This window comes from Nerophis lumbriciformis, linkage group LG13 (assembly GCF_033978685.3).
Source record: "Nerophis lumbriciformis linkage group LG13, RoL_Nlum_v2.1, whole genome shotgun sequence".
In the NCBI taxonomy this organism is placed as follows: Eukaryota; Metazoa; Chordata; class Actinopteri; order Syngnathiformes; family Syngnathidae; genus Nerophis; species Nerophis lumbriciformis.
Genome location: NC_084560.2, coordinates 31,178,651 through 31,206,601, shown reverse-complemented (window position 1 = coordinate 31,206,601; position 27,951 = coordinate 31,178,651). Strand labels below are relative to the sequence as shown.

The 27,951-nt window shown below is 36.1% G+C and overlaps 2 protein-coding genes across 4 annotated transcripts in view; one reads left to right on the top strand and one right to left on the bottom strand.

Moving 5' to 3' along the window:
- The window catches only part of mfsd9 (major facilitator superfamily domain containing 9), a 123,282-nt gene that overhangs the window by 16,726 nt on the left and 78,605 nt on the right, over positions 1–27,951 (bottom strand). The window contains exons 1-2 of one of the 3 annotated variants that reach the window (XM_061971041.2): positions 7,727–7,986; positions 4,290–4,396 (exon numbers count right to left, since the gene is read on the bottom strand). Coding sequence is in view for 1 of the 3 variants with exons in the window: in XM_061971040.2 (XP_061827024.1) it covers positions 43–129 (87 nt within the window). In the remaining 2 variants the exon portion in view is untranslated. Of the gene's footprint in view, positions 1–42; positions 389–4,289; positions 4,397–7,726; positions 7,987–27,951 lie in introns of those variants that run through there. The other 2 variants (XM_061971042.2, XM_061971040.2) reach the window with 2 other exon arrangements.
- On the top strand, positions 3,023–9,337 carry tmem182a (transmembrane protein 182a). The gene is made up of 5 exons (XM_061971272.2): positions 3,023–3,298; positions 4,681–4,804; positions 7,610–7,708; positions 7,776–7,913; positions 7,981–9,337. Exons 1-5 carry the CDS (start codon positions 3,158–3,160, stop codon positions 8,205–8,207), a joined length of 729 nt encoding a protein of 242 aa, XP_061827256.1. The 5' UTR covers positions 3,023–3,157; the 3' UTR covers positions 8,208–9,337.

Genomic DNA, 27,951 nt, shown 5'->3' with positions numbered 1-27,951 from the left:
ATTAAGTGTGTGTCCAGAAAGCGCTCGTTGTGCTTTACTCACCATGAAGCCAACCACATAGATACACTGAATAATCCTCGTCCTTTCCCTGGTTCTATGGTACAAAGTGCTACTTTTGTGCTTCTTCATCCTCCCGCTGTCACCGCACGCCTGCCCTGCCGGCAACGCGGAAGTGACTTTGAAACCGATGACCCAAACACCTCTAAAAACCCGCGAGGGTCGCTCCAAAAAAGGTGATAGGGTTGCCCGTATAAAGTATACCGTTTTTTCTTATCGACTTTTAAAGTAAGTTAAACAGGAACCGAAGTAGCGCTGACAATATTTAGTCATCGAGACGGCCGTGGGGTCGTGGTGTGTTCCTTCGCGTGTGAAACCGCAGAGTGGAAAGGTCCCATTCACCCCTGGAGTTACAAGGACGGTTGGAATCGCTCAGTGACGTCACCGGAAAGCCGGAAGTGTTTTTTATGTTTACACATTTCAACGTTACAGACACTCAGGTCGCGAAGGCCGAGCAATGAACGTCCTCATTCAAATAAAAAACTTTAAGCAAGTACAAAACAAAAAAACGACATAAAAAACAAATACAACCAATTGGTCTTATCCAAAACAACTTAAATTGGCTAGCAATAAAAAAGACTGTTTTTGACTTCCATCCATCCATCTTCTTCCGCTTATCCGAGGTCGTCGCGGGGGCAGCAGCCTAAGCAGGGAAACCCAGACTTTCCTCTCCCCAGCCACTTCGTCCAGCTCTTCCCAAGGGATCCCGAGGCGTTCCCAGGCCAGCCGGGAGAGTCTTCCCAACGTGTCCTGGGTCTTCCCTGTGGCCTTCTACTGGTTGACTTGTTAATTGTTATTAATAAATTAAATTAAAAGTCTGTTAAACGAAAAGAATCAACCTTTTTGTTATGAAATATTCTTTTTTTAACGTTAACAATAATCTAAAAATATTAAAGTCAAAACTAGAGACAATGTATTACAAAAGTATTCACAGTGTATACAGCAACACAAAATTATATTTGTTTATTTTACTCTTAGGCACTTTTATGGATTGGTATTGACAACTTAAATATTTTTCTACATTAATACGTCACTGTTTTTCTATGTCTGTCAACTTTCCCCTGTTTAAAGTTTCTTAGAATGCAGCACCACCTACTGGCTCAAACTAAGTCATACAAAACATGAACTTCAGTGAAACAGTGGATTTAGTGATGGGTTGATGAGGCGTCATGAAGCGTTTCGACACATTGCAAGACTGTATTGATACTGTGTCACTAAATACTGACATCTGCTGGACATTAAAAATCCCTACAGGCAACCTATGGACCCACTCAACTGACACTGATTTTATGACCTAGTATATACAATAATATAAACCAAGTCATTGTATTTCATTTAGGATTATTTCATATCTTCATTTAAATAAAAATATATTTTTATATTTTTTAGATACAGTCAATAAATAATGTGAACATGTATCATAACATGGAAATCTAAGAGAACGTGTTGTGAATGAGGATACTTGTGGACTGGGAATTTTTTTTATTTTTTTTTATTTTTACACATTTTTATTAAAAACAAAAAACAGTTTTTCCAATGTATTAAATTTTAGACGATTTCTCTTCTTAGTTATTATTTCTCCGGCTGTAGAAAAGACCCGCTCACAGGGCACAGAGGAGGCGTCAGTGCGACACAGTTCGCGTATCGGTCACGTGACCGAAACAGCTCATGGTCGGTCACGTGACTTTCTAAAAGCGGTACGCACACCGACCCAGGGTTTTGCTCTATGAGCTCGACGCATGCGCCGATGCATCGGTGTTGCCGGACCCATCACTAATATACAGTATGTATATGTATACATAATAATTTATTAGGATCAATCATGATTAATCACTTGCATAATCAAAGTTAAGACCCCAATATTTGTACACAAATGCAATTTCTTTCTTATCAGAATGTCAACCAGAAACGTTTTAAAAAGTGTTTCTAACTTATTTGATTACATGTCATTTATTTGGAATTTTATACAAATTTATTTTAGGCTGCATTTTGGAGTATCATTTTGGTGAAGTTTTGATCTGATTACTGACAGTATAGCGGTTAATGTAAAATAGCTTGTACAGTCAAAATATGGCCCCATTTGTTGCAGTTTACCTGACACATGAAACGTGAAAATCTTTATTGGGGGTGGGGGCATCCACTTTAGCCACCAGATGGCAGTAGAGTGTTGAATATCTTAAAATGTGTTTTGTGGCTATTCCAACTTTGACCACAGCGTCAATTGCTATGTGGAGGGGCACTTTCAATTATTTTCAGTAGACTGTATTGCAAAATGAATAACCTCCACATCCACCCAGGAATGAGGCCATATGAATTCCCTACAGTACGGTCAAAATAAATTGCATGATTCATTTAAGTGTGTATATGATTAATGCAATAATTGTTTGTGATCAATCACAGTAGTTAACACGTTCATTTTGACATATATCTGAAAGTAACCAAATAAAAATATTACATTCATTTGTTTCACAACTTTAAATGGTAGTGCATTATTTTAAGAACTCAACAACCACACAACTGTAAAAAATGTGTAGAAATATTGAGTTATTATTTTTCAAGGACTACATCAGTGAGTACATGGGTGGGGTGGTTCTATGAACCGTCACAGGGTCACATCAGTGTGTAAATTAACCCTGTGCCTACATATAGGTTCACTGCCAAATATGCCCCTTAGACGCTAGTAAGCCAGCAGGTCAGCCGGTTCACGGCGTCACATGCTTTTTTTACAAAGTAAATGTAAAATTGATATATACGACAAAAGTTATAATGTGGGTTATATGCACGTGTAATAAATATGTTGCTCAGTATTGAGTACTGTCCATCTCACACCCTGACATTCTCGTGCCATACTGGGTGTCCAGTTGCCGCTAGTTATTTCAGCCTGGATCCCATCCCTGCCCACACTAGTCAGTTGCAGTCAGTCAGACCTCAAAAATAGCCCGCAGGCTGTTTGGGTGGAGGGGGGTACCAGAGGAGTCATGTGCAACAACCTCAGCCTCAGTCGTACGTGGAGCAGCTTGGATTAACAAGCTCCTGTGTCTCCATATTGTCCTATAGGGTGTCCACTTCTAGACTCGCTGCTCTTTCCTCCACACCAGCAATGAAGCTCAGCGTGGCATTGTTCTTTGCGGGCCTCTTCGGGGCCCTGGCTGTCGTCTTTGTCCTCCTCTCGTTTGGAACAGATTACTGGCTGTTGGCCTCGGAGAGCTGCACTCATCCTACCACTGACACCACTTTAGAGGTAGGTGAAGAAGCATAGTTGTTTCTCCTATTCCAGGAGATGAAGTGCACCATGGGACTTGCTGGTGGTGTGCAGCTATAAGCAGAGAGCCAGCTTTCAGCAAGACTCCAAAACAAAATACCAGCGGTCCCATGTGGTATTGTGATGCCAGGGTTAAATATCACGGCTAGCTTTACATAGAGGGAGTCTGAGTTCTTGCTTTCTACCATATCAAAAAAAGGTGGATATATAATGTACACAGCTATTAGTTACTCTCTGAAACACCCAACATATAAAACATTAGGAACAACTATTATTATGATGATGATGATGATTATTATTATTATTAGATTGTATCAATATGGTGAATACTGTGGTTGTAGTTTGCACATTTAAGATGTTTGTAATATTTCAGTTGCGTTTAATGTACCTGTAAACTACAGCACAACCACAGTAATAAACATATTGCAAAATTTTTCTGAGGCCATTTTTTCTATTAAATAGAGTTGTTTTATGTATTTTAATTGAATAAATAAATGTATAAAAATAAAATAAGTTTACATAATTTTATTGAAAAATAATAAATACAAAATATTATCAACTAGAAGTGTACATTACATTTGAGGTCATTTGAATGATGATAAAATATGTTGTTAAATCATATCTGCTCTGTAGGTTTCAATCACAACTAAGCATGTTTTTTTATTTCAGGGCAGAAAATAAAAACATTATTAAAAAAAAAAATCACAAAAAATGTAAGAAATTCTAATTACTTAAATGCAAACATAAATAAAAACAAAAACTCGGTTTTACTTATCACTTTTTACACAACAATGCTTTATATCTAAGACACTTCAAATAATTTCATCATAACTCGTTATTTTAAATAAAAAAACAATGTTATTAATACAATGTTTTATACTGCTAAGTGTACATATTATAAACATTACAAAAGTATTGAGTCATTTCCTAAAAAGTGTGTTGGTAGTGTCCAGTATAGTGGCTCACATACCTGAGTGGAATCTATGGCCCGTTCACATTCGGCCTGTGGTTGATTGACAGGTGACCAGTGCAGGGTGTAGTCCGCCTTTCATCATCCGGGACGGGCTGCTGCTCACCCTGAAAAGAAAAAGTGATGTAAAAGAGAAATGCGTTGTTTGATGTCTCTTTTACACTAACCCATCGATACATCAGAAGCATGTGTGGCTCGGAAGGTAAAAATAGAGACCACCAGTGATCACAAGGTCAGCAGCAGGAGCCGTGCTCTGCCCAACCTTTGACTCCCAGTGAGGGGAATCTCTTGGCCGCTGACTGCACACCTGACCGCCGTGACCCAGAAACCGTGATTACAATGAAGATTAACCAGAACACACAGCAGTTTATAATTCATCTTTCTCTTGCAGCGTGGAGACATAGTGGTGCAGAATGTCACTAGTGGGGTCACTCTGTACCACGAGGGCTTCTTCTGGAAATGTTTCTTCGGTGGCAACGTGGAGGATGAGGACCTGCTATGGAAGCTTTGGTTCAGTAAGTCAGACAAGATTATGGCTAACTTGTCTGAAAAGGAGTAGGAAGAAGCAGAGCTATTGGGTTGTCATGAACATGAATATTGTTCACAATTCAAGTTCAAATGGCGTAGGGATCAAATATTCAACAACATTTTTGATTAAATAAAAAAATGGATTAATATAAATTAGCATTTTTTTTCATTATGTTGAGCTAAAGACAATTTTCCTCCTCGATGGACAATGAAGATTTATTGTATTTCATTCTGTTTGTATATCGTATATTAATTCATATTAATCATAATGAACAAACTAATGTGGAAAATGACCAACTTTCCAAAATTCCATCGCTAAATATTTCATGAATGTTTTCCAGAAATGTCCATTTCCAAAGTTTTACTGACCTTTAATGGAAGAAGGTGAAAGGCAATAAGGAATATGTTTAATATGATGTCAAAAATGTTTTGTTTAAAAGGAGTAAAAAAACTCTCATTAAAGTTAAAATCACATATGGGCCAAATATACTACAAATATGTTTTCATCAAATAAAACAATTAAATCAAATTCTCCACTGTAGTAAATTATTTTAAGCACATATTTGATAATGCAATCATTTAATTTGATTCAAATTGAATATTTCCTATAAGTTCCCTTTTCCAGGAAAATTTACCACAATTTCTCCTAAAACGTGGTAACTAAGCATTTTTTCAAAATCTTCAGTGGTGAGCTAAAGACAATTGTCCTCCTCGATGGACAATGAAAATGTATCTTATTTAATTCTGTTTGTATATCGTGTATTAATTCATATTAATCATAATGAACTAATTAATGTGGAAAATTACCAACTTTCCAAAATTCCATCGCTAAATATTTCATGAATGTTTTCCAGAAATGTCCATTTCCAAAGTTCTACCGCCCTTAATGGAAGAAGGTGAAAGGCACTAAGGAATATGTTTAATATGATGTCAAAAATGTTTTGTTTAAAAGGGGTAAAACAACTCTCATTAAAGCGAAAATCACATATGGGTCAAACATACTAAAAATATTTTTTCATCAAATAAAACAATTAAATCAAATTCTCTACTGTAGTAAATTATTCTTAGCACATATTTGATAATGCAATCATTTAATTTGATTCAAATGGAATATTTCCAACTTTGAATATTTCCTATAAGTTCCATTTTCCAGGGAAATTTACCACAATTTCTCCTAGATTGTGGTGACTAATTCTGAAAAAAAAAAAAAAATCCCCCCGATAGATATATATATATATATATATATATATATATATATATACACACACACACACACACACACAAAAAACACAAATTGAATTATTGTATTACTATGACATAAATGAAGAATTACATTTTAATTTGTAGAATTATTCAAAATATAATTTAGACAAAAATTACAGTAAAGTTATTTACACGTTGTAATATAAATAAAGTAATTCAACATTTTCTAAAGCAGGTTTCTGAAACTTGTGGCTCGCGGGCCCATATTTTGTGGCCCTCTCCTTAACTTAACTTCATAGTTTGGTTTAGTGTAATTGCGGCCTGTGCACCCTGGCGAACGGTTAAATGTATTTGTGTAATCTTGACTCCTACTAGTAAGAACGTGAACTACAATAACGGTACAAACACAAAAATGACAACACAACCAACACACTTTGAAGAACAGAAAGAGCAACTTCATGTAAGCAAGCAGACGTGTCTCTGACCATGTCTTAGGGAACGCAACCATCAAAATATAACATGTTTACATACACATTCACATTTACAATGCTTTAAGGCAGGGGTGTCAATTGACGGCAGGTTTTATCCGGCAAGCGGGATGAGTTTGCGAAATATTTCAATGAAAGAAACAGCTGTTCTAAATGTGTCCACTAGATGTCGCAATAGCAATTCTTTGTATCTTTGTAGATTATGCTACATATGTAAAAAATAAATAAACCACAGAATGTTAGTGCACCAGTCGAGGAAAATGAACAAACTACATAAATAGCATCCTGTAATTTGATTTTGATATTATTTTTGTTATCTTGATTGATTGAAAATTAACACCAATGAGTTGACTGATTAAAATTACCACATCATTTATTCAGAAAGTATAAATAATGACAAATAAAGATAGAATACTATTAACTGCAACATGTAAGTGTAAAAAAAAACCCAACAACATTATGATTTGTACATTTTCAGAATGTGCTTGTTCTACTTTTAAACAAAGAAAGCAATCTGATGTTGTCTTTATTTTTAAGTTATCGTGCCGTGATTTTACCAGTCCGGCCCACTTGGGAGTAGATTTTTCTCCACGTGGCCCCCCATCTAAAATGACTTTGACACCCCTGATTTAAGGCCTACCATAGCTCATGGTCACTTTAGTTGCTGGTAGGAGTGGTTAACAATTTTAGTCAAATGGTTAAAACCAGATTCCGAAGTGAAACTCACCCAGACTCTACCTCCAGCGGCCCCCGGGTAAATTGAGTTTGAGATCCCTGCTCTAAAGCAATCTGAGCACCGTTTGAACAACGTTTTTAAAAAGCGTGACTATTTTTTGGCCTCTGCAGCACTTCTGTGTCATACGAATAGCTTTTATTTTCAACTAAAACACATTATGGTGCTAGAATGTGTGACTCATGTGTGATTCTATTGTGCCTCTTTTGATGTGGGCTTGAACAATGGCCCCTCCAGCACTGAACAGGAGGACCTTGTGAGGAGCTGTGGAATTTAAAATGCTGCGAGGCTACAGCTGAGCGCCAAAGAAAAACATGGAAAAATCCACATCTGTTATGTGATGATTGATGAATAATATTTGTCTGCAGCCAATCAGCCGCACTCCAAAGTGTGCATGCACTCCTACCTCTTCCCGTTCCCGGTGTCCCACCACACCCACAACGCCACAGCGTATGAATCTGCCATAAGTGAGTGTCTCCGTGTACCTGGTGATGGTAACGACGATTCCATGGATCAATGGTGGATGCTTCTCAGTCTACAGGGGTTTTTGGAGCATCTTCATGCTCGTCGGCGTGGCAGCTGTGATCCTTGGCGGCTTCCTCGTCATCTGCGCCGCTCCCTTCACCAACCACTGCTTGTACAAAACGGGTGGAGGCTTCTTCCTGGCATCGGGTAAGACGGGGTCACAGGATCTTCTTGTCCATATGATGCAATGACCATCATTCACATTCCCCTCCAGGTTTCTTCCTGCTGTGCGTGGTGGTGATGTACGTGCTGTGGATAGAGCTGCTGGACGTGGTGGACGTCTACGTGGACTACCAGCGCACCTTTGTGTGTCCCAACTTCCACTTGACCCTCAACTACGGCCTCTCCTTCATGTTTGCTCCCGTTGGCATCTTCTTCTCTCTGCTGGCCGGACTGCTCTTCCTCCTCATTGGCCGGACCATCAAGATCCACTACCGCTAACTGAAAAAAATGAGGCAGACACACACGGAGACGGTATCAAGCTGGGAAACGACTACGGTTTCGCGCAAAAGTCTTGGAGGACACCATCTTAATCATGATTTGGAGTGCATGAAGAATGTAGCTCTCAACAGAACCAATATGGAACAAACAGCTGAGTCAGCATTAATACCGCTGATGAGTTCAATGTAAACTACGGGTACACTTTCAACATTTTTAAAGGGCATGCTGAGGTAGATAAACGTGCTGCCAGCCTTGTAGAGTTAAAAAAACGAGATTGCCTACAGCCAATGTTTTTGTAACCCTAATTAGAAAGCCCTTTTGTTGACCACGCACCTCCTGGTAAATTGAATAGAGGTCATAATTGAAGCCTTTACCGCAGGGGGATCATTTCTTATTGGCCCGCGACACATTCTACAGACAAAAACACAGTGAATTCCGGACTACAGGCTGCTACTTTTTTCCTTCGCTTTGAACCCTGCGGCTTATAAAACGTTGCGGCTAATTTAAGGATTTTTCTTTGCTGACAGCCATAATGGAAAATAGTTTTAAAAACCAAACAAGCAAATAAACTGGAAAGGTGTGTTATTGTTTGTGCTATGGCGCCATGTTTTAAACGAATTTGCTCACTGCAGCTGCTGCAATGCCCTTTTTTATAAAGCCAGTGCTGTTCCGTCTTCTAGCCGTCCATAGCGTTTTTACTCGTATGAATTCTTCATTCATAATTCAAAGCAACATTAGTAAGTTTTACAATACAACTAAAAACGGTTTATACTTACTAAACCGTCCCATGTGTGATGTCTGTTGGAGTGTTTTCATGCATATTTGAATGTGCTATCGTAATGTAATTGAGCAAGCGTTGTTAGTATTAGCTAGTATGCTAACACGTTTACAAGTGTCTGAGTTAGTATTATTAACTTACAATGGCATTCTTTTTGTATTGTTTCAGTTTCACAAATTCCTCTGTACACTCACCAAGACGTCACCGTGGATTTATTGAGTCTGTTTAGCTGATTGGAGAGCTAGCTTCCGGAGCTAGTGGGTCCATGATTATGACTTCTGTTTTGTGTGAACTGCCGTGTTAAAGGCATTGTTTGGAAACAACTAAGGTATGTAAATAAACATTTACAAAATCTTTCTGTGTAAATAACTCATTTAGTAATGTGTATATCTGCGGCTAATAGTCCGATGCGGCTAATATATGGAAAAATATTGTTTAAAAAAAAAAAATGATTGGGTACGGCTTATATACCGGTGCACTCTATGGTCCAGAAAATACAGTAAACACGTTCTTGATGGGGACATTGCACAAGATAAGACAAAGAAACAATGGATGAGGCCCAAATCCCCCCAAAATGGGACCTGGCAACGACAATCTGTGCGTCTTACTCAATATGATCTATGACCATTTCCGTGCGTCCTGTCATTGATATGTTTTTACATATGTGTTTGGGATTATTTTACACTAAGTCAAAATAATTTACTGTTTTTTTAGAAGGTATAGTTTAACTAGCTATCAATCATAATATTAGTAAAGAACAATAATTATAAGTAATATCTTAAGGGTTAGAGATTGGTTATTACACTAATTTGTGTTGTTACCTAAACCACAAAGCTAATATGTTCAGACAGTTTAGCACCTAAGTGTCAAAGTCAAGGCCTGCGGGCCAGATCCGCGGCCCCCGGGATGATATTTGATTAGTATTAGAACCAGCCCGCTGGCCACAGCCGCCTGCTGCTGTTTTGCACGCACCAATACTCCATCAGTGTTGGCGCTAGGAATTTTCAAAATGGGGTCCCAGGGACCCCATCAAGTCATAAAAATGGGGTCCCAATTTTTTGGGTCCCACTTTTTTGTAAGCGTTTTGAAAACAAATGATAAATGTATGCATTATCCTGTTATATCCCACATTCTATATTGTGTTTTGGAAAAAGGTTGCCATAAACGTTACTTAATTAATTTAAAAAAATTATACACATTTTTTTTTTTTTATGCATATGTAAATGTATTCAGTTATAAACATTCATTCACTTTCTTCTTTCCTTCATGGATCTAAACTTTACCGCTGGTGGTATTTTTTTCTATATTTTTATTGTAATATTTTCAGAATGTGTTTGTTCTATTTTTGGCCAAAGTAAGACAAAGAAAACAATCTGAAGTTATCTTTATTTTTTTGTTTTAATGCCATGATTTTAATAGTCCGGCCCGCGTGTGCACAGATTTTCCTCCACGCGGCCCCTGAGCTAAAATGAGTTTGACACCCCATGGTTTACCATATTGAATTGATTGACCTATATACATTGTTTTTTGTTTTAGTATCTTTAATGTACATAACATGTATCAAAGTGGTCCCCGTATTCATTTAAAAAAGTTTAAACACCCCTGAATTGATTAAATTCACTAAGGCTGAGGCTACTTCCTGGTTCATGGAGGATGACAAACAAGCATTAAAAATGCACCTTAATTCAGATCCTCACCAAAATGTATTAGTTTCTTCTCTTTTTGCTTGTTGTTGTAAAAAAATCTAGCGGTGACTTTAGACTTTTGCACAGTTCCATATTAGTAACCATCACTCTGTACAACAAATTACTGTATTGAATCATCTCAATAATAGCTTGAGTGTAACTTTTTTCTTTTACTGCTTTAACAGAACTACAAAGTCAAACATTTTCAGAAGTGGTACCGTTTGGACAAAAAAGACAAAGCTGCCTCAAAAGTCAAGTAAAAAAAAGAGCTTCAACAGTCATCCATCTAGTAATGCCTTTAAGAGGCCACAAGGTGTCAGTGTCTCTCTGCAAACATTTCTTTAGTGTATTCAGAATCAGAATCAGAATCAGAATCAGCTTTATTGTCATTACGCAAGGTAACGAGATTGAGGCCATTCCATACAGTGCGATGTGTGCATGCTAGAAAAACAATGTGCAAATATATAAAAATATAAAAAATGTAGAAGTGCAATGAATATGGTGTGAAATGAATATATACATGAAAAAAAAAAAAATAAATAAATAAAAATAAAACAGGGTGGTTCCAGTGGTTCTCAAACTTTTTTTTTTACCAAGTACAACTTCAGAAAATACTTTGCTACCCAAGTACCACCATAATGACCAACATTAAAATACAGTAGTGTAGAAGACCCAAGTATTCATTAAAAACAAGGAAGAGGTTTTATTTACAAATATGTTTAAGATTTTTGGCCACGGTAACATTAAACACAGTTTGAACAGTAACACTGTGTTTGAATATAGGAAAATAAAACACTAATCACTTAAGTGATTATTTTGCATATCACTAGATCAGGGGTGTCAAACTCATTTTAGATTGGGGGCCTCATGGAGAAAAATCTACTCCCAAGTGGGCCGGACTGGTAAAATGACGGTGCGATAACTTAAAAATAAACAACAACTTCAGATTGTTATCTTTGTTTAAAAATAGAACAAGCACATTCTGAAAATGTACAAATCATAATGTTGTTGTTTTGTTACACTTACATGTTGCGGTTAATAGTATTCTATCTTAATTTGTCGTTATTTATACTTTCTGAATAAATGATATGATAATGTTCATCAGTCAATTCATTGGTGTTAATTTTAAATCCATCAAGATAAAAAAATAATATCAAAATCAAATAACAGTATGTTATTTATGTAGTTTGCTCATTTTCCTCGACTGGTGCACTAACGTAATGATTTTTATTATTTTTTATTTTTACATATGTAGCATCATCTACAAAGATACAAATAATTTCTATTGCAACATCTAGTGGACACATTTAGAACAGCAGTTTCTTTCATTAAAACTTTTCGGCTCATTTTTGTACTTACCAAACTCATCCCGCGGGCCAAATAAAACCTGTTCGCGGGCCGTACGTTTGACACCCCTGCACTAGATGAAGCCTGTGTACCACTAGTTTGAGAATCACTGGTCTATTCAAAGAGTGTTTAGTTTTACTTTTAGTTCTATTTATGTTAGAATTATATAACTTTTTTCTTGAATGACATGTTAAGAATGTCATAATGTGACACAAAACATTACCTGTAGAGTTGATAAAGGTTTTATCAGTCTTTACCCTGGAACAGATTAATTCACTTTATATGATTTCCAATGGGAATAATAAGGTTCTGAAATTAGGAATAACTTGGATGTAAATCAGTATGTTCATTATTGTAGTTTTGCAAGGGTTGTTGTAAAAACAATACCGTTTTACTTTATAATAGTTTCAGTAAAGCACCACAAGAGGGCAGTTTTGGCCCATCTGAGGCTCATACCTTCTTCTTCTAAAGAGGCAGCAGTCCTATTTTGTTTATGCGGTCTCCATGTGGAGTACATGTGGTGTTATGCATCTCATCACAAGTTGGGAGGCAGCCTGAGAAGAAGATGAAAGAATTCACACCTCCCGGCTGACAGACTGATGGTAATTTCACTCATGAATGGAGCATTTGATGCAGGACGTCAATGGACTATCCTCTGCCGTTGTATCTCATGCGTCTCAATCAACTGTGTTCCTCTTTTCCAGCTTAATAATATACTTTTTTAGATAGAACTCAGCGCAGGAACGTCGCCTGCACGAAAGAGGATTCACACCTTCCAAATTATTTGTGCTTTATTTTTCAAAGTTCTTTTTTGTCTGCGTGGGAAAAATAAAGAAGACTCACTTAAATGAATGTTGTAGGTTTTTAGCAGGCATATAGCCAGTAAAAAGGTAAAATGTGTCTATTTTCAGAAAAAAACAAATAGTAGTATTTCTTAAATTTGTACGGTTATAAATTTGTGAATTTTTTCTGTTTATTAAATTTTTTGTATTTTGTTGCTGTTTTTCATTTATTTAATAAAAAAACAACTAAAAGTTAAGAAAATAATGACAAAAATATTACTTTTTAAAATTTTTCATAAAGGTAAAAATATATTGTCAACTGCATAAAAAAGAAAAAACTTTTTTTTGAAAAAAGTATAAAAACAGCGTGGACTTTACTATGTTATCTTGAAACATTTTTTTCCCTATTTTATCAATTTTCTTTTTATCTTCTAAAAACAACATATTTAACAGCAAACGACCTACGTTCTTTAGAGAGTTTTTTTTTTACATTTTTGAATTTCCTTATGTTATACAATGTTTATATTTTATTTAACCTAAAAAAGTGGGTACTTTTTTCAGAAAAAATAAAACCAAAAACAAAGAATAGTAAGCATATTTTAAATGTGTGAAATGTTTCTGTTTATAAATAAATTTTTTGTTGTTGTTTTTCTATTATTAAAAACAATAAGACAATACAAAGTTAAGAAAAATGACACATAATACTAACATTTTTTTGTATTTTTCATATAGAAATATGTTGTCAACTGCATAAAAAAAGAAACATTTAGAAAAAAGACATGCACCTGGGGATATGTTGATTGGCAACACTAAATTGGCCCTAGTGTGTGAATGTGAGTGTGATTGTTGTCTGTCTATCTGTGTTGGCCCTGCGATGAGGTGGCGACTTGTCCAGGGTGTACCCCGCCTTCCGCTCGATTGTAGCTGAGATAGGCTCCAGCGCCCCCCGCGACCCCGAAGGGAATAAGCGGTAGAAAATGGATGGATGGCATTTAGAAAAAAACACCATTGACTTTTCTATGTTCTCCAGGAAAAAAATCGATTATATGTTTTTTTTGCATTTTATTGAGTTTTCCTTTTTTAAATCTAAAAACAAAACATTTAATTAGTATTTTTTGCAATTAAAAAATGATACAGAAAATTACTTACGTTCTTTGGAATATAAAACAAAACTAAAAAAGTCAACATGTTTTCCTTTATTTTACACATTTTTTATATTTTATTTGATCTATAAAACTAATTTACTTTTTTGTTAATAAAAGTACATTAAAAAAAAGCCCTAATGATCGGTGTCCTACAGACAATTTTTAAAAACTAAAACAATTCAGAAAAATTAAAGTCACATAACTTGGAGACAGATGGTCATTTCACTCCTGAGCGTTTGGTGTAGAATTTGAATGGCTTTTATTTTTATATGTCTCAAGCAAGTGTGCACAATTGTTACTGTACTTTTATATGCCGGCACAAATGGAAATCCACACTTACAAATCATGAGAGGGTGTACAGTCTAGACTTGTAATATATAGTAGAGAAAAGCATCAAGACAGGGCTACCAGGGTTGCCAGATGCTAATATAATGTAAGATAGGATCACATGATTAGTCCTGACTCTACCTGCAGTCTCCCAGTAATGATATTTCTTATCTGGTTGACTTCATGTCTTGAAGGAACTCCTAATAAGATGAAAAAAAAAAAAAAAAAAGTGTTTCCATCCACTATCCAGCAGCTTTTAATGCAGGTGTGGAGCTAGCATAACGACATCAGAGTGGGAATTCCAGCTGAATTGAACGCTGTTCTGCATGATTGCCCGTGATAATTGTGTGTTGATATGGAGCACCGCAGATGGAGTGTAATTTCCACCGAGAGATTCCTAAACAAATACCTGTGCAAGGCGGCGGCCGAGGCGTCAGTGAAAGGCTTGGAAGGAGGCGAGGAGGAGAATAGAGGATGAGACGATGATGAAAGGCAAGAAAAGCGATGGTAAGCATAAAGAAGTCATCATTTACACTCCAATGTAAGCCTAAAACTTTGATATCAAGGTGGTGAGACTTTAGGCGAAGTACAGTAACTGTAAGATTGATCAAAACCACACCTCCTGGTGTGGTTTTGATCAACTCCAGTAACTGCATCCGGCAGCTTTATGCATCCGGTAGCTTTATGCATCTCTGCATGCGCTTTAAAATGCTGGTTGTGCTACTCAGCTACACTTGTCGTACTGTTGTTTACAATCAACTCATCAGCGCTTTTAATTCCCAGCAGGCACAAGACATTAAAACAACGTTGAGAACTGGTTGAATTAGGTCCTGACATTGAGAAACTCAAACCTAACGTTGAAACAACATGCTTTTTGACAATGTTGATTTGACGTTGATTTGACCATTGGATTTTGGTCATTTCCCAACCAATATTCTACAACACAAATACAACGTTGAAACAACATACTTTTTGAAGACATGTATTCAATGTCAGGTTGTGACGATGATTTGACCTTTTGAAATTTGGTCATTTCCTAACCAACAACGTCGATCCAACGTTTGACATCAAAGTTGTCTCAATCTACAAATACAACTATTTTGTGAAACAAAAAATTTAGCTGTTTGGCCACAATGCCCAGCAATATGTTTGGTGGAGAAAAGGTGAGGCCTTTAATCCCAGGAACACCATTCCCATTGTCAAGCATGGTGGTGGTAGTATTATGCAATAGGCCTCTTTTGCTGCCAATGGAACTGGTGCTCTACAGAGAGTAAATGGGACAATGAAAAAGGAGGATTACCTCCAAATTCTTCGGGACAACCTAAAATCATCAGCCCGGAGGTTGGGTCTTGGACGCAGTTGGATGTTCCAACAGGACAATGACCTAAAAAACACATGTCAAAAGTGGTCAAGGAATGGCTAAATCAGGCTAGAATTAAGGTTTTAGAATGGCCTTCCCAAAGTCCGTGTGGACAATGCTGAAGAAACAAGTCCATGTCAGAAGACCAACACATTTAGCTGAACCGCACCAATATTGTCAAGAGGAGTGGTCAGAAATTCAACCAGAAGCTTGTGGATGGCTACCAAAAGCGCCTTATTGCAGTGAAACTTGCCAAGGGACATGTAACCAAATATTAACATTGCTGTATGTATACTTTTGACCCAGCAGATTTGCTCACATTTTCAGTAGACCCATAATAAATTCATAAAAGAACCAAACTTCATGAATCACTCTATCACAAAAAAAATAAGAGTTGTAGAAATTATTGGAAACTCAAGACAGCCATGACATTATGTTCTTTACAAGTGTATGTAAACTTTTGACCACGACTGTATGTATAATCAACATTGTATCAATGCCTTGTGCCTGCTGGGTTACTAATTACTGCTTTCACAACATTGGTTGTGTAGCCGCTGTGTTGTACAGGAATAATAATAACATTCCAACACAATTACACCCTTTATCGTGCATTCTTTTAAAATGTGTGAACACTGGGATTTTGAACTTTTGCACAATTCTAGTAACACTGTTATTAGTCCTCATGCTGTCACTTAGGCATCCATTTAAAATACCAGTAAAGTGGAAAAACAAGTTGCCTCTATATTGAAGCAATTATCATGTATGGCTGATTTATAACACCAAAAAAGACTTCCAAAGTTTGCGAGTAAATAGATATGATCAATCTCACAAAGATTCCTGAGCTATTTTGAGAGATAATGAGGATGCCACAGAGCCTTTCCCCATCAACAACAATGCTAATCAAGCAGACTTTGTGAGAGCCAACAACTATTACTTTTGGAAACAATATGATTCAGGACCTTATATTTTTGAGCCCAAACACAAAGAGGCTAAGTATAAGTTTTAGAAGCCAAGTGCTACCTGGATGCAGCATTATTGTGACACTAGCATCCACAGCATTGCTAGGTGCTAAAAATAACAAACCATTATAAAACAAACACTTACTGTAATATTTCCACTCTTGCTGGGATGCCGACCGACGGGACGTTCACATAATTACGTTTAGATGAAGATTCAATCCCAATCCTCACGAAGGGTTTAAAAACAAGTTTGATTGATTGAAATTTTGATTGAAACTTTTATTAGTAGATTGTACAGTACAGTACATATTTCGTACAATTGACCACTAAATGGTAACACCCGAATAAGTTTTTCAACTTAAAGTTCTTGCCGGAAGCGTCTTTTGGGGTATTTTTCCCCACATTGGGGATGTGAAAGTCGACCAACCTCTCGGTCCAAGGACACATTTGTCTACTACCAGGTGAGAGTTCCATGAATTATAATCCAGAATTTGTTTTAGGAAGTTTGAGACGAAGCAGAAGTAGTAGGCTTAGTGTGTCAAAAATAGCAGTGGAAGCTAGCATTAGCTCACTGCTATCCAAGTACATTGGCGCTTATAATAACAATATCACTCATATTTGGTACATTTTCAGGTCACAACATGTAAAAAGGAGTATTGTTGGCGGTTTCTGGATGTTTTTAGAGAGAGTATAATGAGCACAACAGAGGACCTTCGATCTGTTGACTCAATTGTTAGCTATTTATTTACGATTTTGAATGCTTTAAAGAAAGAAAAGCAATAAGGATTGTGATAAACAGCACATCTCTTTCCAATTTTTGCGTATTTCCAGTATGACTGATCTGATAACATGTGTTACGAATGTGATGTCACCCTTCGAAAATGGCCGAAGGTATTCGGAGCGGAATATACAAAATGGCTGACTGAATTTGTGGCATTTTGTGATGTTTAAACTCATATTAGCTGAACTGCTAGACAACAGCAGCGACACTGACTCGATTAATGACGACTTCGACGAGACGAAGCCGGGCATGTTGGATGTCGTATTCGCCCAACTGTTTAATTCGGACACTGAAGAAGAAGAATTTGAGCGATTCGTGGATGTGGAATAACTTCATAAAGTGAGCTTTACATGTTTATTTTGTGTGTTGTGTTGTGTGACAGTAACATTTGAGCAACGTTGAGTTATTCATATTGTTATTGCTCTGCACTATTTCGAGTGTTACTATATTGTGATTGCACTAACGTTTGATTTACCGTATCACAAGTAAATCAACTGTTTATTCATTTTGGGATTGAACAGAGTTGCCAGAACGCTGGTTTGTAATCTATTAATAAAGTTTGACTGACCTATCTGACTGTGTTGTTGACATTCCCTTTAGCGCAGCTCCATCTAACGGATGCATAGGTGCGCCTTATAATCCGGTGCGCCTTATATATGAACAAAGTTTTGAAATATGCCATTCATTGAAGGTGCGCCTTATAATCCGGTGCGCCTTATATATGAACAAAGTTTTGTAATATGCCATTCATTGAAGGTGCGCCTTATAGTGCGGAAAATACGGTATCTCCAGCCGTGTCCATGTGGTGACATAAATGACGGTATTTTGGGAGGTGAAGTTGGACTAAGTAGGACATAACTGAAGGCCTAGGTGAGAAACGCACGACTGGTTGTCAGCAAATGATAGCGATTTGGTAAAGTTTAGATACTTATGCCAATGTTACCTCAACTTAAGAGTGTTTTGAGATAAGAACTCTCTCATTAGATTGTTTTGCGTTAAGTTGAAAAAAGTTACAAGCATAGCCACCATTTGTAGGTGTAGCAAATGTCACTGTGATCTGACGAAGCATCTGGTCTTACTCGCTAGCATTAGCTTAAAGCTAGAGATCGACGCAACTTTGTTTTCCAACCATGGGAAGGAAGAAAGTGAGCGTGAAGTTCAATCTTCCCCAGGAACTGCTGACCATGTTTTAGCACACATCCATCATTCAGTCTGTCCTGTGCACTTCCATCACTGTCTGCTTCGTATCCGCAACCAAGCTGGACAGACACAGACTGCAATGGACAATTTGGACTGCAGAAAAGTTCTAATTTGGGTCAGGAAATGGGCATTTACAGGGAGCATTGCTGCAGACCCCCCACATCCTGGTCACAAATGTCTCCCCTCCCGCAGACTTTACAAATCACAGTACGCCAAAAGAAACCGCCGTAAGAACAGGTTCTTCCCTCAGGTTATCAATCTGATGAACGCTGTGAAATAACTCTGGAACTAATCTGTCACTGTAAATGTACCGTATTTTCCGCACTATAAGGCGCACCGGATTATTAGCCGCACCTTCTATGAATTACATATTTCATAATTTTGTCCACCAATAAGCCGCCCCGGACTATAAGCCGCGCCTACGCTGCGCTAAAGTGAATGTCAAAAAAACGCTGCGCTAAAGTGAATGTCAAAAAAACAGTCAGATAGTTCAGTCAAACTTTAATAATATATTGAAAACCAGCGTTCTAACAACTCTGTCCCAAAATGTACGCAAATGTGCAATCACAAACATAGTAAAATTCAAAATGGTGTAGAGCAATAGTAACATAATGTTGCTCGAACGTTAATGTCACAACACACAAAATAAACATAGCGCTCACCTTCTGAAGTTATTCTTCATTCGTAAATCCTTCGAATTCTTCGTCTTCGGTGTCCGAATTGAAAAGTTGCGCAAGCGTGGTATCCAAAATGGCCGGTTCCGTCTCGTAGAAGTCATCGGGAGTCAGTGTCGCTGTTGTTCTGTGAATCCTGCCTTCCGGAAAGCTCGGACCACAGTTGTGACCGAAATATCTGCCCAGGCATTTACGATCCACTGGCAAATGTTGGCGTATGTCGTCCGAGGCTGTCTGCCCGTCTTAGTGAAGGTGTGTTCGCCTTCGGAGCTGTGTGAAAAAAGCCACCCGGCCTCTTCGCGTAAACTTCCCTTAACCACTCGCTCATCTTTTCTTCATCCATCCATCCCTTCGAGTTAGCTTTTATGATGACGCCGGCTGGAAAGGTCTCTTTTGGCAAGGTCTTCCTTTTGAATATCACCATGGGAGGAAGTTTCTGGCCATTAGCATGGCAAGCTAGAACCACAGTGAAGGACGACTTCTCATTCCCTGTGGTGCGAATATTCACCGTACGTGCTCCCGTTCCACAGTGCGGTTCAGTTGCTGTGAAATACGGTAGTAATCCGTGTGCGGATGGAGAGATTGCGTCTTTTTATGAACCGGATCGCTTAGTAGGAGCCATGTTGTGGTCTTTACAGATGTAAACAGGAAATGAAACGTACGGTGATATCCGCGCGTTTTTTCTTCTTCTTCCGGGGGCGGGTAGAAGAAGAAGCGCTTCCTGTTCTATGGGGGCGGGTGCTTTCCTTGGCGGTTGCTTGCGTAGAAGAAGAAGCGCTTCCTGTTCTACCGGGAAAAAAGATGGCGGCTGTTTACCGAAGTTGCGAGATCGAAACTTTATGAAAATTAATCGTAATAAAGCGCACCGGGTTATAAGGCGCACTGTCAGCTTTTGAGAAAAATTGTGGTTTTTAGGTGCGCCTTATAGTGCGGAAAATACGGTACTAACTCATGCTCACGTCATCATCTTATTGCTTTGCCCTATTCACCACTGCACTATTATTTATGAGCCTTCTAGTTATTTAAGTACTTGTTTATATTTTTGCTAGATAATTGTTAATATATATTTTTTTCCATTGAACGAGAGAGCACAGCCTACCAAGTCAAATTCCTTGCATGTTCAACATACTTGGCCAGTAAAAATGATTCTGATATTCATTGAATTAAAAAAATAAATCATCAAAAACAGCAGACTTGGCAAAGCAACTGCTAGCCTGCACCATACTGAAGAAGAATGAAGCCAAGGATGTTCAAATAATAACTACATTCATCCATGAAAATATGGAAACGCTGCTGATGGTGTGTTTGACGGAGAAGCAGCCGAAAAAAAGGTATATTATGTACATTATTATTACATTACTACATAAATAGTGCATTTGATTGTATTGTTTTTATACAGTATCTATTATCTAAAAGTTTGTTTTTCGTTTTAAAACACATTCTACATGTTAAAATTGTGCTGTTTTAATTCAATTAATTTCAGTTAATTTCAATGGGAGACACTGATTTGAGATACAAGTGTTTTGAGTTAAAAGCTCCGTCACAAATAAGCTCGAAAAGTTGAGGTACTACTGTAATTATGAAGAACATTATTCAATAGTGGAGGCGAACATGACGGGGTGTCGGACAGGAACGTAACTTTTTAAAGAAAATGCTAATAATTGAGTTGATACAACTCAAAAACACAGCACAACTCGTATTTTGTATGACGGTATATATCATGTAAATAAACACAGTGGGACAAGCAAGGCCTTTAGGTTTGACTCCGGGACGATACACTCGTGGCCTGAGTGCGTTAGCAGTTATCATAGCTCATCTTCCAAATGTGTCCTAATCCCACACGACACACACACACACACACACACACACACACACACACACACACACACACACACACACACACACACACACACACACACACACACACACACACACACGCGCGCGCACACAGGTCAGCCTCCATTTAGATACCATCGTACGTCCAACTCTCGGTAAAGTATTTGCATTGCATGAACAGTATGGCAAGTCACATTACACGCCGCCATCCTCTTTGGAGATAGTTTTACATAATTCCCCATTGGTTCTGAAATAATGAATAGACAATGGGCTGTATAATTGTGGGGATTTACAATTCAGAGGACTCCATCAACATGTAATCACCATACATAATTTAAAGAGAGGAGCACGTAGGGCACCGCTGTACCCTCACACCCACCCAAAAAAAGGAAAAAAAAAGACACTCAGGTCATCCAACAAATGTTTGGAAATCAACACTTTCATTAGTGCAGAAGAAAAGATAAAGTGTTGACATACCACAAATGTACTTTAGCCTCGCTGTCCACTGAAAAGCAGGAATCTCCATGTTTGGATCTGAAACACACAAAAAAGTATTTCTTTGCTGCTGTAATTTTGCGAGCTTTTTTATCAATTGTGCAAAACTAAATAATCAACACTTTTGCTTATCAGAATTTGGCTTTTTTTTTTAAATTTCCATCCAGTGTCATTGCTTTTTTCGGAATTCTGAATATATTTGTAAACAGAATAAAAGGAAACAGTGTAACATATGATTTTTTTCTCTTCCCTCAAGACTGTCAGACAGCATACCAATAATTGGCTGGATTTTATGTTTTTTACACAGAAACACAAACATTTTATTTTTTGGCTTTTATATGTATTTGATTATTATTTGAAAAAAGTATGATGCACAAGTTTTAACAAATAAAACACACTTTTGCTTTGATAAAATGTATCTTGTTTTGCTCTCAATCAGTTTTTCTCAAAATGTTTAGAAATGTTTCAGTTTATTATTATTTTTTTATTTTCTTTGTGTGATCTGTGATTACATTTTTTGAGGGGACATTTACACAAGGCGAGAAAAAGAAACAATAAAAAAATGAAAGGAAAGTTTCTCAGATCATGAAAAAATAAAAATCACCAAATTCTAAAAATTAATTAACCAAATTTGGCTTTTTCAAATGTGAAAAACCAATATGAAAATTGTGTTTTTCAGTTTTTTTCCCCTTACCTGAAAATCAATTACAAATCCTATTTTTTGGGAATTTTCTAACTTTTTCCACATTTATTTGTTTTTTATTTGGGATTTTTTTGCTATACAAAATGTAAGAAAAGCAAAAGTAACTTTAGTTTTTTACACATAATAATAAAAAAATACTTCTTCAGTTACAAAAACTTAAAAATAGGATTTTTTGAGGTTTTAAGTTTTTTTTGCTGTTTGTAAAAGTATATTTATGTGTATTTGTCAGAAATTCAAAAGAAAAGTGTACAGAATTGGTGACTTTTAAAAAAATAAACTCAGAATAATTCTGAAAATCATAAATGTATAACATTTTCTGAGATTAAAAAAGTAAAAGATTAATTTAAAAATGTTAAAATGTTACACAAGGTAATGTAACAAAATGTGGAGACGTATACGTTATGCCGTTTCCCTTTTGCACACAGTGTGGAAGTCCACAGCAACTCCTTGATGTGTTCAAACTTCCATTTCAGCCACTGAGAGCTCCACCTGTAACAGAACCCCCACCCACCCCCCCACCATTGCACCCTCACATCCTCTGGCCTCACGCTTCACTTTGTGCATATAAATGACATTCCAAAGTGTGCTGGATGGCTCTCGTTCCTAGTCAAGGTCTCTTGTTTCAAAGGCATGCTAATGTCTTTCTCTTTTAGTGTAGGAGTTGATTGGGACTCTTCAACCGGCTTTTCCGCTTGCATATTCATTCACTTCTTAATATTTAGCCACAAACGCTCAACAACTGTACCCCCCCACCCTCGAAAAGCCTCCCCGCCTCATTTCAAAGTGATGGCTTGTTCTACTGCAAAAAAAAGAGATGACAGTTTACTTTCTATGGTTTCAGCTAAGCTGTTGGAGAGACAAACACAAGGTTAGCCATTTCTCACTTTTTACAAATATTTTGGAGGCGATAAGGCAGCATTAGTGCCCCATCCTCCTTATTTGGGTCTAGGGTCACCCCGGGCAATACATTAATGCAGCAGTCCAAACAGCTGATGGATTCTGTCATGAATATTCAAAAACACCTCTTGCATATAATTTCTTATGCGGCCTTAAACTATACTCTCTAAACAGCCACCATCCTAAACTAGGTGGCGTTGTCTCATTTGCTTATTTTGTGTATTAAATTGTTCATAATGCTGCTAAATCATTTTATTATTATGTTTTACTGTTGGTCATACATCAAACATACTTCATGTCGACTAAATGTCTAATATACTCAGGAGAAGAAGAACAATACGAACTACCCTGTCTGGTATAATTTGTATTATTTGTATACAAATAAGCTCTGCTTTTACCTCCTCTTTTTCAGACATGTTGAATTGTGTGCACATGTGATGTTCCTTCATACAACGTGTTAAACAAATAAACCCTTTCATCATTACCATAAAAGAAGTAATCAGAATGGTTAATTCGTTTATTACAAAAAGATTCTGTTGGTAAAATATTTACCAACATTGTATTTCATGATTATTAAGAGAATTTAAAGTAAACATTTATGTTAAATTATCTTAGTGTTTTATTTAATTCTTCCCAAAATATTCAATTGGTTATATTTTGTAAAAAAAAAAGAAAAAAAAGAAAAAGAAAAAAGAAGTCTATACAAGGTAAACATTATAGTTAAATGAAATCAATAATTTTCTATCATTGGTTATGTAGTTAAGTTATGAATGTATTGTGGATTTAATACAACAGTGAAATTGTGTCAATGTTACTTTTTTTTTTACTCCCTTATTTACTACAAAATATTCTTATGTATTTATAAAAAAAGGTTTCATGCACCAATAAACTCATGAAAAAGTAGCAAAAATCCATTACATAAAAAAAAGTCCCTGTTATTATTACCATTACTAAGTAATCAAAATGTTTAATGTATTTATTACAAAATATTATGTTGGTCAAATATTAATCCAAAATGTACTTAGTGGTTAATTAGAGGATTTTAAACATTTCTGTTAAATTATTTTAGTTATTTTTTTAGGGGACGGCGTGGCGCGGGTGAAAGAGTGGCCATGCCAGCAACCTGAGGGTTCCTGGTTCAATCCCCAGCTTCTACCACCCGAGTCACGTCCGTTGTGTCCTTGAGCAAGACACTTCACCCTTGCTCCTGATGGGTCGTAGTTAGCGCCTTGCATGGCAGTTCCCGCCATCAGTGTGTGAATGTGTGTGTGAATGGGTGAATGTGGAAATCGTTTCAAAGCGCTTGAGTACCTTGAAAGTAGAAAAGCGCTATACTAGTATAACTCATTTACCATTTTAATTCTTTACACATATTTAATTGGTCATCTATTTATTTTTTGGGTCAAAATAAGTACAATAATATGCAGTAATAATACAATAAATACTGCAATAAATAATGCAGTAAAATTATATCATTAATTTGATATTGTTGAAGTTTCAATGAAAAAAATCCATTGGTTAAACTGTTTATACTGAATACGAATTATGGATTAAATACAGAAGTGAAATTAAGTCTATGTTTTATTTGTTCTTTTTTTTACTTGTTTACTTCCAAATATTGTCGTGAATTTATCAAAAATGTGTGTATTTAAATGATATCCTTAATTTGCTATTAGCTAGGTTTCTATGACAAAAAAAATCCCTTGTTATAGTTAAGTGTGGATTTAATACAGCAGTGAAATTTATAATTTATCAAAAATGTTCCATGCACCAATAAACTATTTTAAATATTTTGTTGTATGCTTAAAAAAAAAGAAAAAAGATTAATATACATTTTAGTATATACATATGATCATAAAAAATAGCTGGTTGTTTCCAGATACATTCAGAAAAATCTAATTTAATACGGCAGTAAAATTGTGTCAATGCTTGAATTTTCCTCTCTTTTTTTTTATTACCAAATATTCTTGTTAATTAATCAAATATGTTTCATTTTTCACATTTGAAAAAAAATATCTGACATATCATTTCTTTGTACAACTTGAAGCGTACTGTATAAGCGTTTGTGTCTTTAGAGCTGGTATATATTTATTTTTCATCAAAAAATAGTTTATGCAGTGTTGAATAGTGTAGTTAAATCAGGCCCGGCCCTAACCAATCTGGCGCCCTAGGCAAGATTTTAGGTGGCGCCCCCCTCACATCGGCAGTGAAGTGTATATACTCACAAGAAACCGAATAGCTTTGTCTTTGACCTTTTTTTTACTTAAAGAAAGCAAATTAACAATCAGAATAGTTAACAAGATAAAAAAAAATATTAATAAATAAATGAATGCAAAAATAAAAAATGAATATATGAAATACAATATTTTTTACATACATATTGCTTAATTAACATTAATGATGTGCACTTTAACAACTAGGCTTACAACTATACCTAATATATAAAGGGGTGGAAAAGTGACTATTACCTGCAGGGCAAACATTAGCTAACCAGAAGGCAATAACAATGTAAACAAAAAACACCTGCTTAAAAGATCTAATACAAATGTCCCTGAGGTATGTAAGGTGGGAGTACTGTAATTACCTAACGTTACATTATTATTTTCCATAACAATTTAGCCCCCTCCACAATATTAACCCGACGTTAAAACAGAACTAGCTATTTATTGATTAGCAATTGCCGAATCATGTAACATTAGCTTAATGCTAAAAAGCCAGGTTACTATCACATTCTGTAACAGACAAATAATTTCATGTAGGCTAACGTTACCTACCTGCTACCTCTGTCTTTTTCTCGTTTTTCCTCCTCTTCTTTTCTCTTTTTTCTTCCCTGGGCACCTGACAGTTTTGGCCGTTTTGACATCTTGTGTAGATTTTTTGATGTGGTGACGTCCAAAAAGAGTCATGATACGGGAAGGGAGGCACGGTGGTGGTGGTGGGGGGGGGGGAATGTTGTAACAAATAATATTTCTATTATATAGGCTTTACTTTGCATTTTAATTAACGTGGGATTATTTTTTGTATTTAGAAATAATAGTACCAACTTTTTTTTCCCCCCCCCCAACATTTGTGGCACTGGCGTGGCGCCCCCTGATGGACGGCGCCCTTAGCATTTGCCTATACGGCCTATGCCACGGGCCGGCCCTGAGTTAAATGATACCATTAATTTGATATTGTTGAAGTTTCTGTCACCAAAATCATTGGTTGTACCGGTATAGTGAATTTATATTAATATATTGTTTTACTTATTTTTAAATGATTTACTACCAAATATTATAATGCATTTATTTAGCATTGTTTCATGCAACAATAACTACTTTCAATTTGTTTGCATGCCTACACAAAAAATATATTTTTAATATTCATTATAGTAGAATCCATACAAATTGTCATAGAAAATAGCTGATTGTCTTCAGATAAATTAAAATCAATCTCACAAAAAAGTAAATGTTTACTGTTTTTGTTTATTTTAATTGGATAGAAAATATAGTGTACAAGGACATATTATTTAAAGAGTTTGTAAACATACTGTCCATAGAGCCAATAACTGTACCACATTATTCTATTGGTCGTGCATTTGTTTTTGTAAAAAATAGTCTATTGAATGTTAAACAATATCATTAAGGTGCTGTTATTGAAGTTTCTATGACAAAAAAAATCCCTTGGTAACACAGTTCAAATGTGCGCTTCATTCACTAACTGTGTTACAAAAAAGATCAATTAAAAATAATAAATAATGTTGGATATAGAGAACATACAAACCCTTTATTTATTAAATCACAATTATTGAAATTCAACGATTTGGTGCATTTGCAAACAGCTAAAATGATGTATAAAGCAAACTATAACCTGCTACCCAAGAATGTACAATAATTATTCTCAACAAAAGAGGAGAAATATAACCTTAGAGGAAAGTCTAATTTAAAACATTTGTATGCTCGTACAATGCTTAAAACCTTTAGCCCATGTGGAATTAAATCATGGAATGGATTAACCAAAGAAATCAAACAAAGCACCAATATGATTCAGTTTAAGAGACTGTTCAAACTACAAGTGTTCACAAAGTACACAGAACAATAATTATGATGAACATCTTGAACCCTTTTTTTCCCCTTTTTTTTTTATTGAGACAAAAATTATTTATGTATTTAATATTTGTTTGCTTACTATAGTGTATTATTTATTTAGTATGTATTTGTTCACTGTTCTGTTACAGAGAACAAGGAAATTGGATAAAATTGCTATGGTATGAAAAGGGGTAGGATTGAATAAGCTCTGCTTCTTCCTACTCCTTTTCGGACGTGCTGTAATGAAAGAACTGGAACTGTGTGATGTATTACATTGTATCGTTTGCATGTTCCAAATAAACTGAATCTGAACTGAACTAAAAATATGAATGAATGGTGAATATTATACATCAGTGATATTATGTCGATGCTTTTTTATAAACATTTTTTACTTCTTTAATATGAAATATTGTCATGACTTAATCAAAAATGTTTCATACAGCAATAAACTTTTTTTTTTTTAAATAAAAAAAAACAAACAAATATGATTATAGTACATCCAAATTGTCATTAATAATAGTTTGCTGTCTCAAGATACATTTTAGAAAAGAAGAAGATTGGAAGAAGAAGAATTTTCCATTGTGTTTATTTTAATTGGATAATCATTTTGGTACACAAGTACATATTTAAATAGTTCAGTTCAGTTCCGTTCCAGTTGTTTCATTCCAGCACGTCCGAAAAGGAGTAGGAAGAAGCAGAGCTTATTTA

Bases quoted from the DNA above. Each gene is read 5' to 3' on its own strand.
- tmem182a (XM_061971272.2), top strand. From the start codon at position 3,158: ATGAAGCTCAGCGTGGCATTGTTCTTTGCGGGCCTCTTCGGGGCCCTG. The intron at 3,299-4,680 runs GTAGGTGAAGAA...TTTCTCTTGCAG, and splicing joins CCACTGACACCACTTTAGAG to CGTGGAGACATAGTGGTGCA. The intron at 4,805-7,609 runs GTAAGTCAGACA...ATTTGTCTGCAG, and splicing joins GCTATGGAAGCTTTGGTTCA to CCAATCAGCCGCACTCCAAA.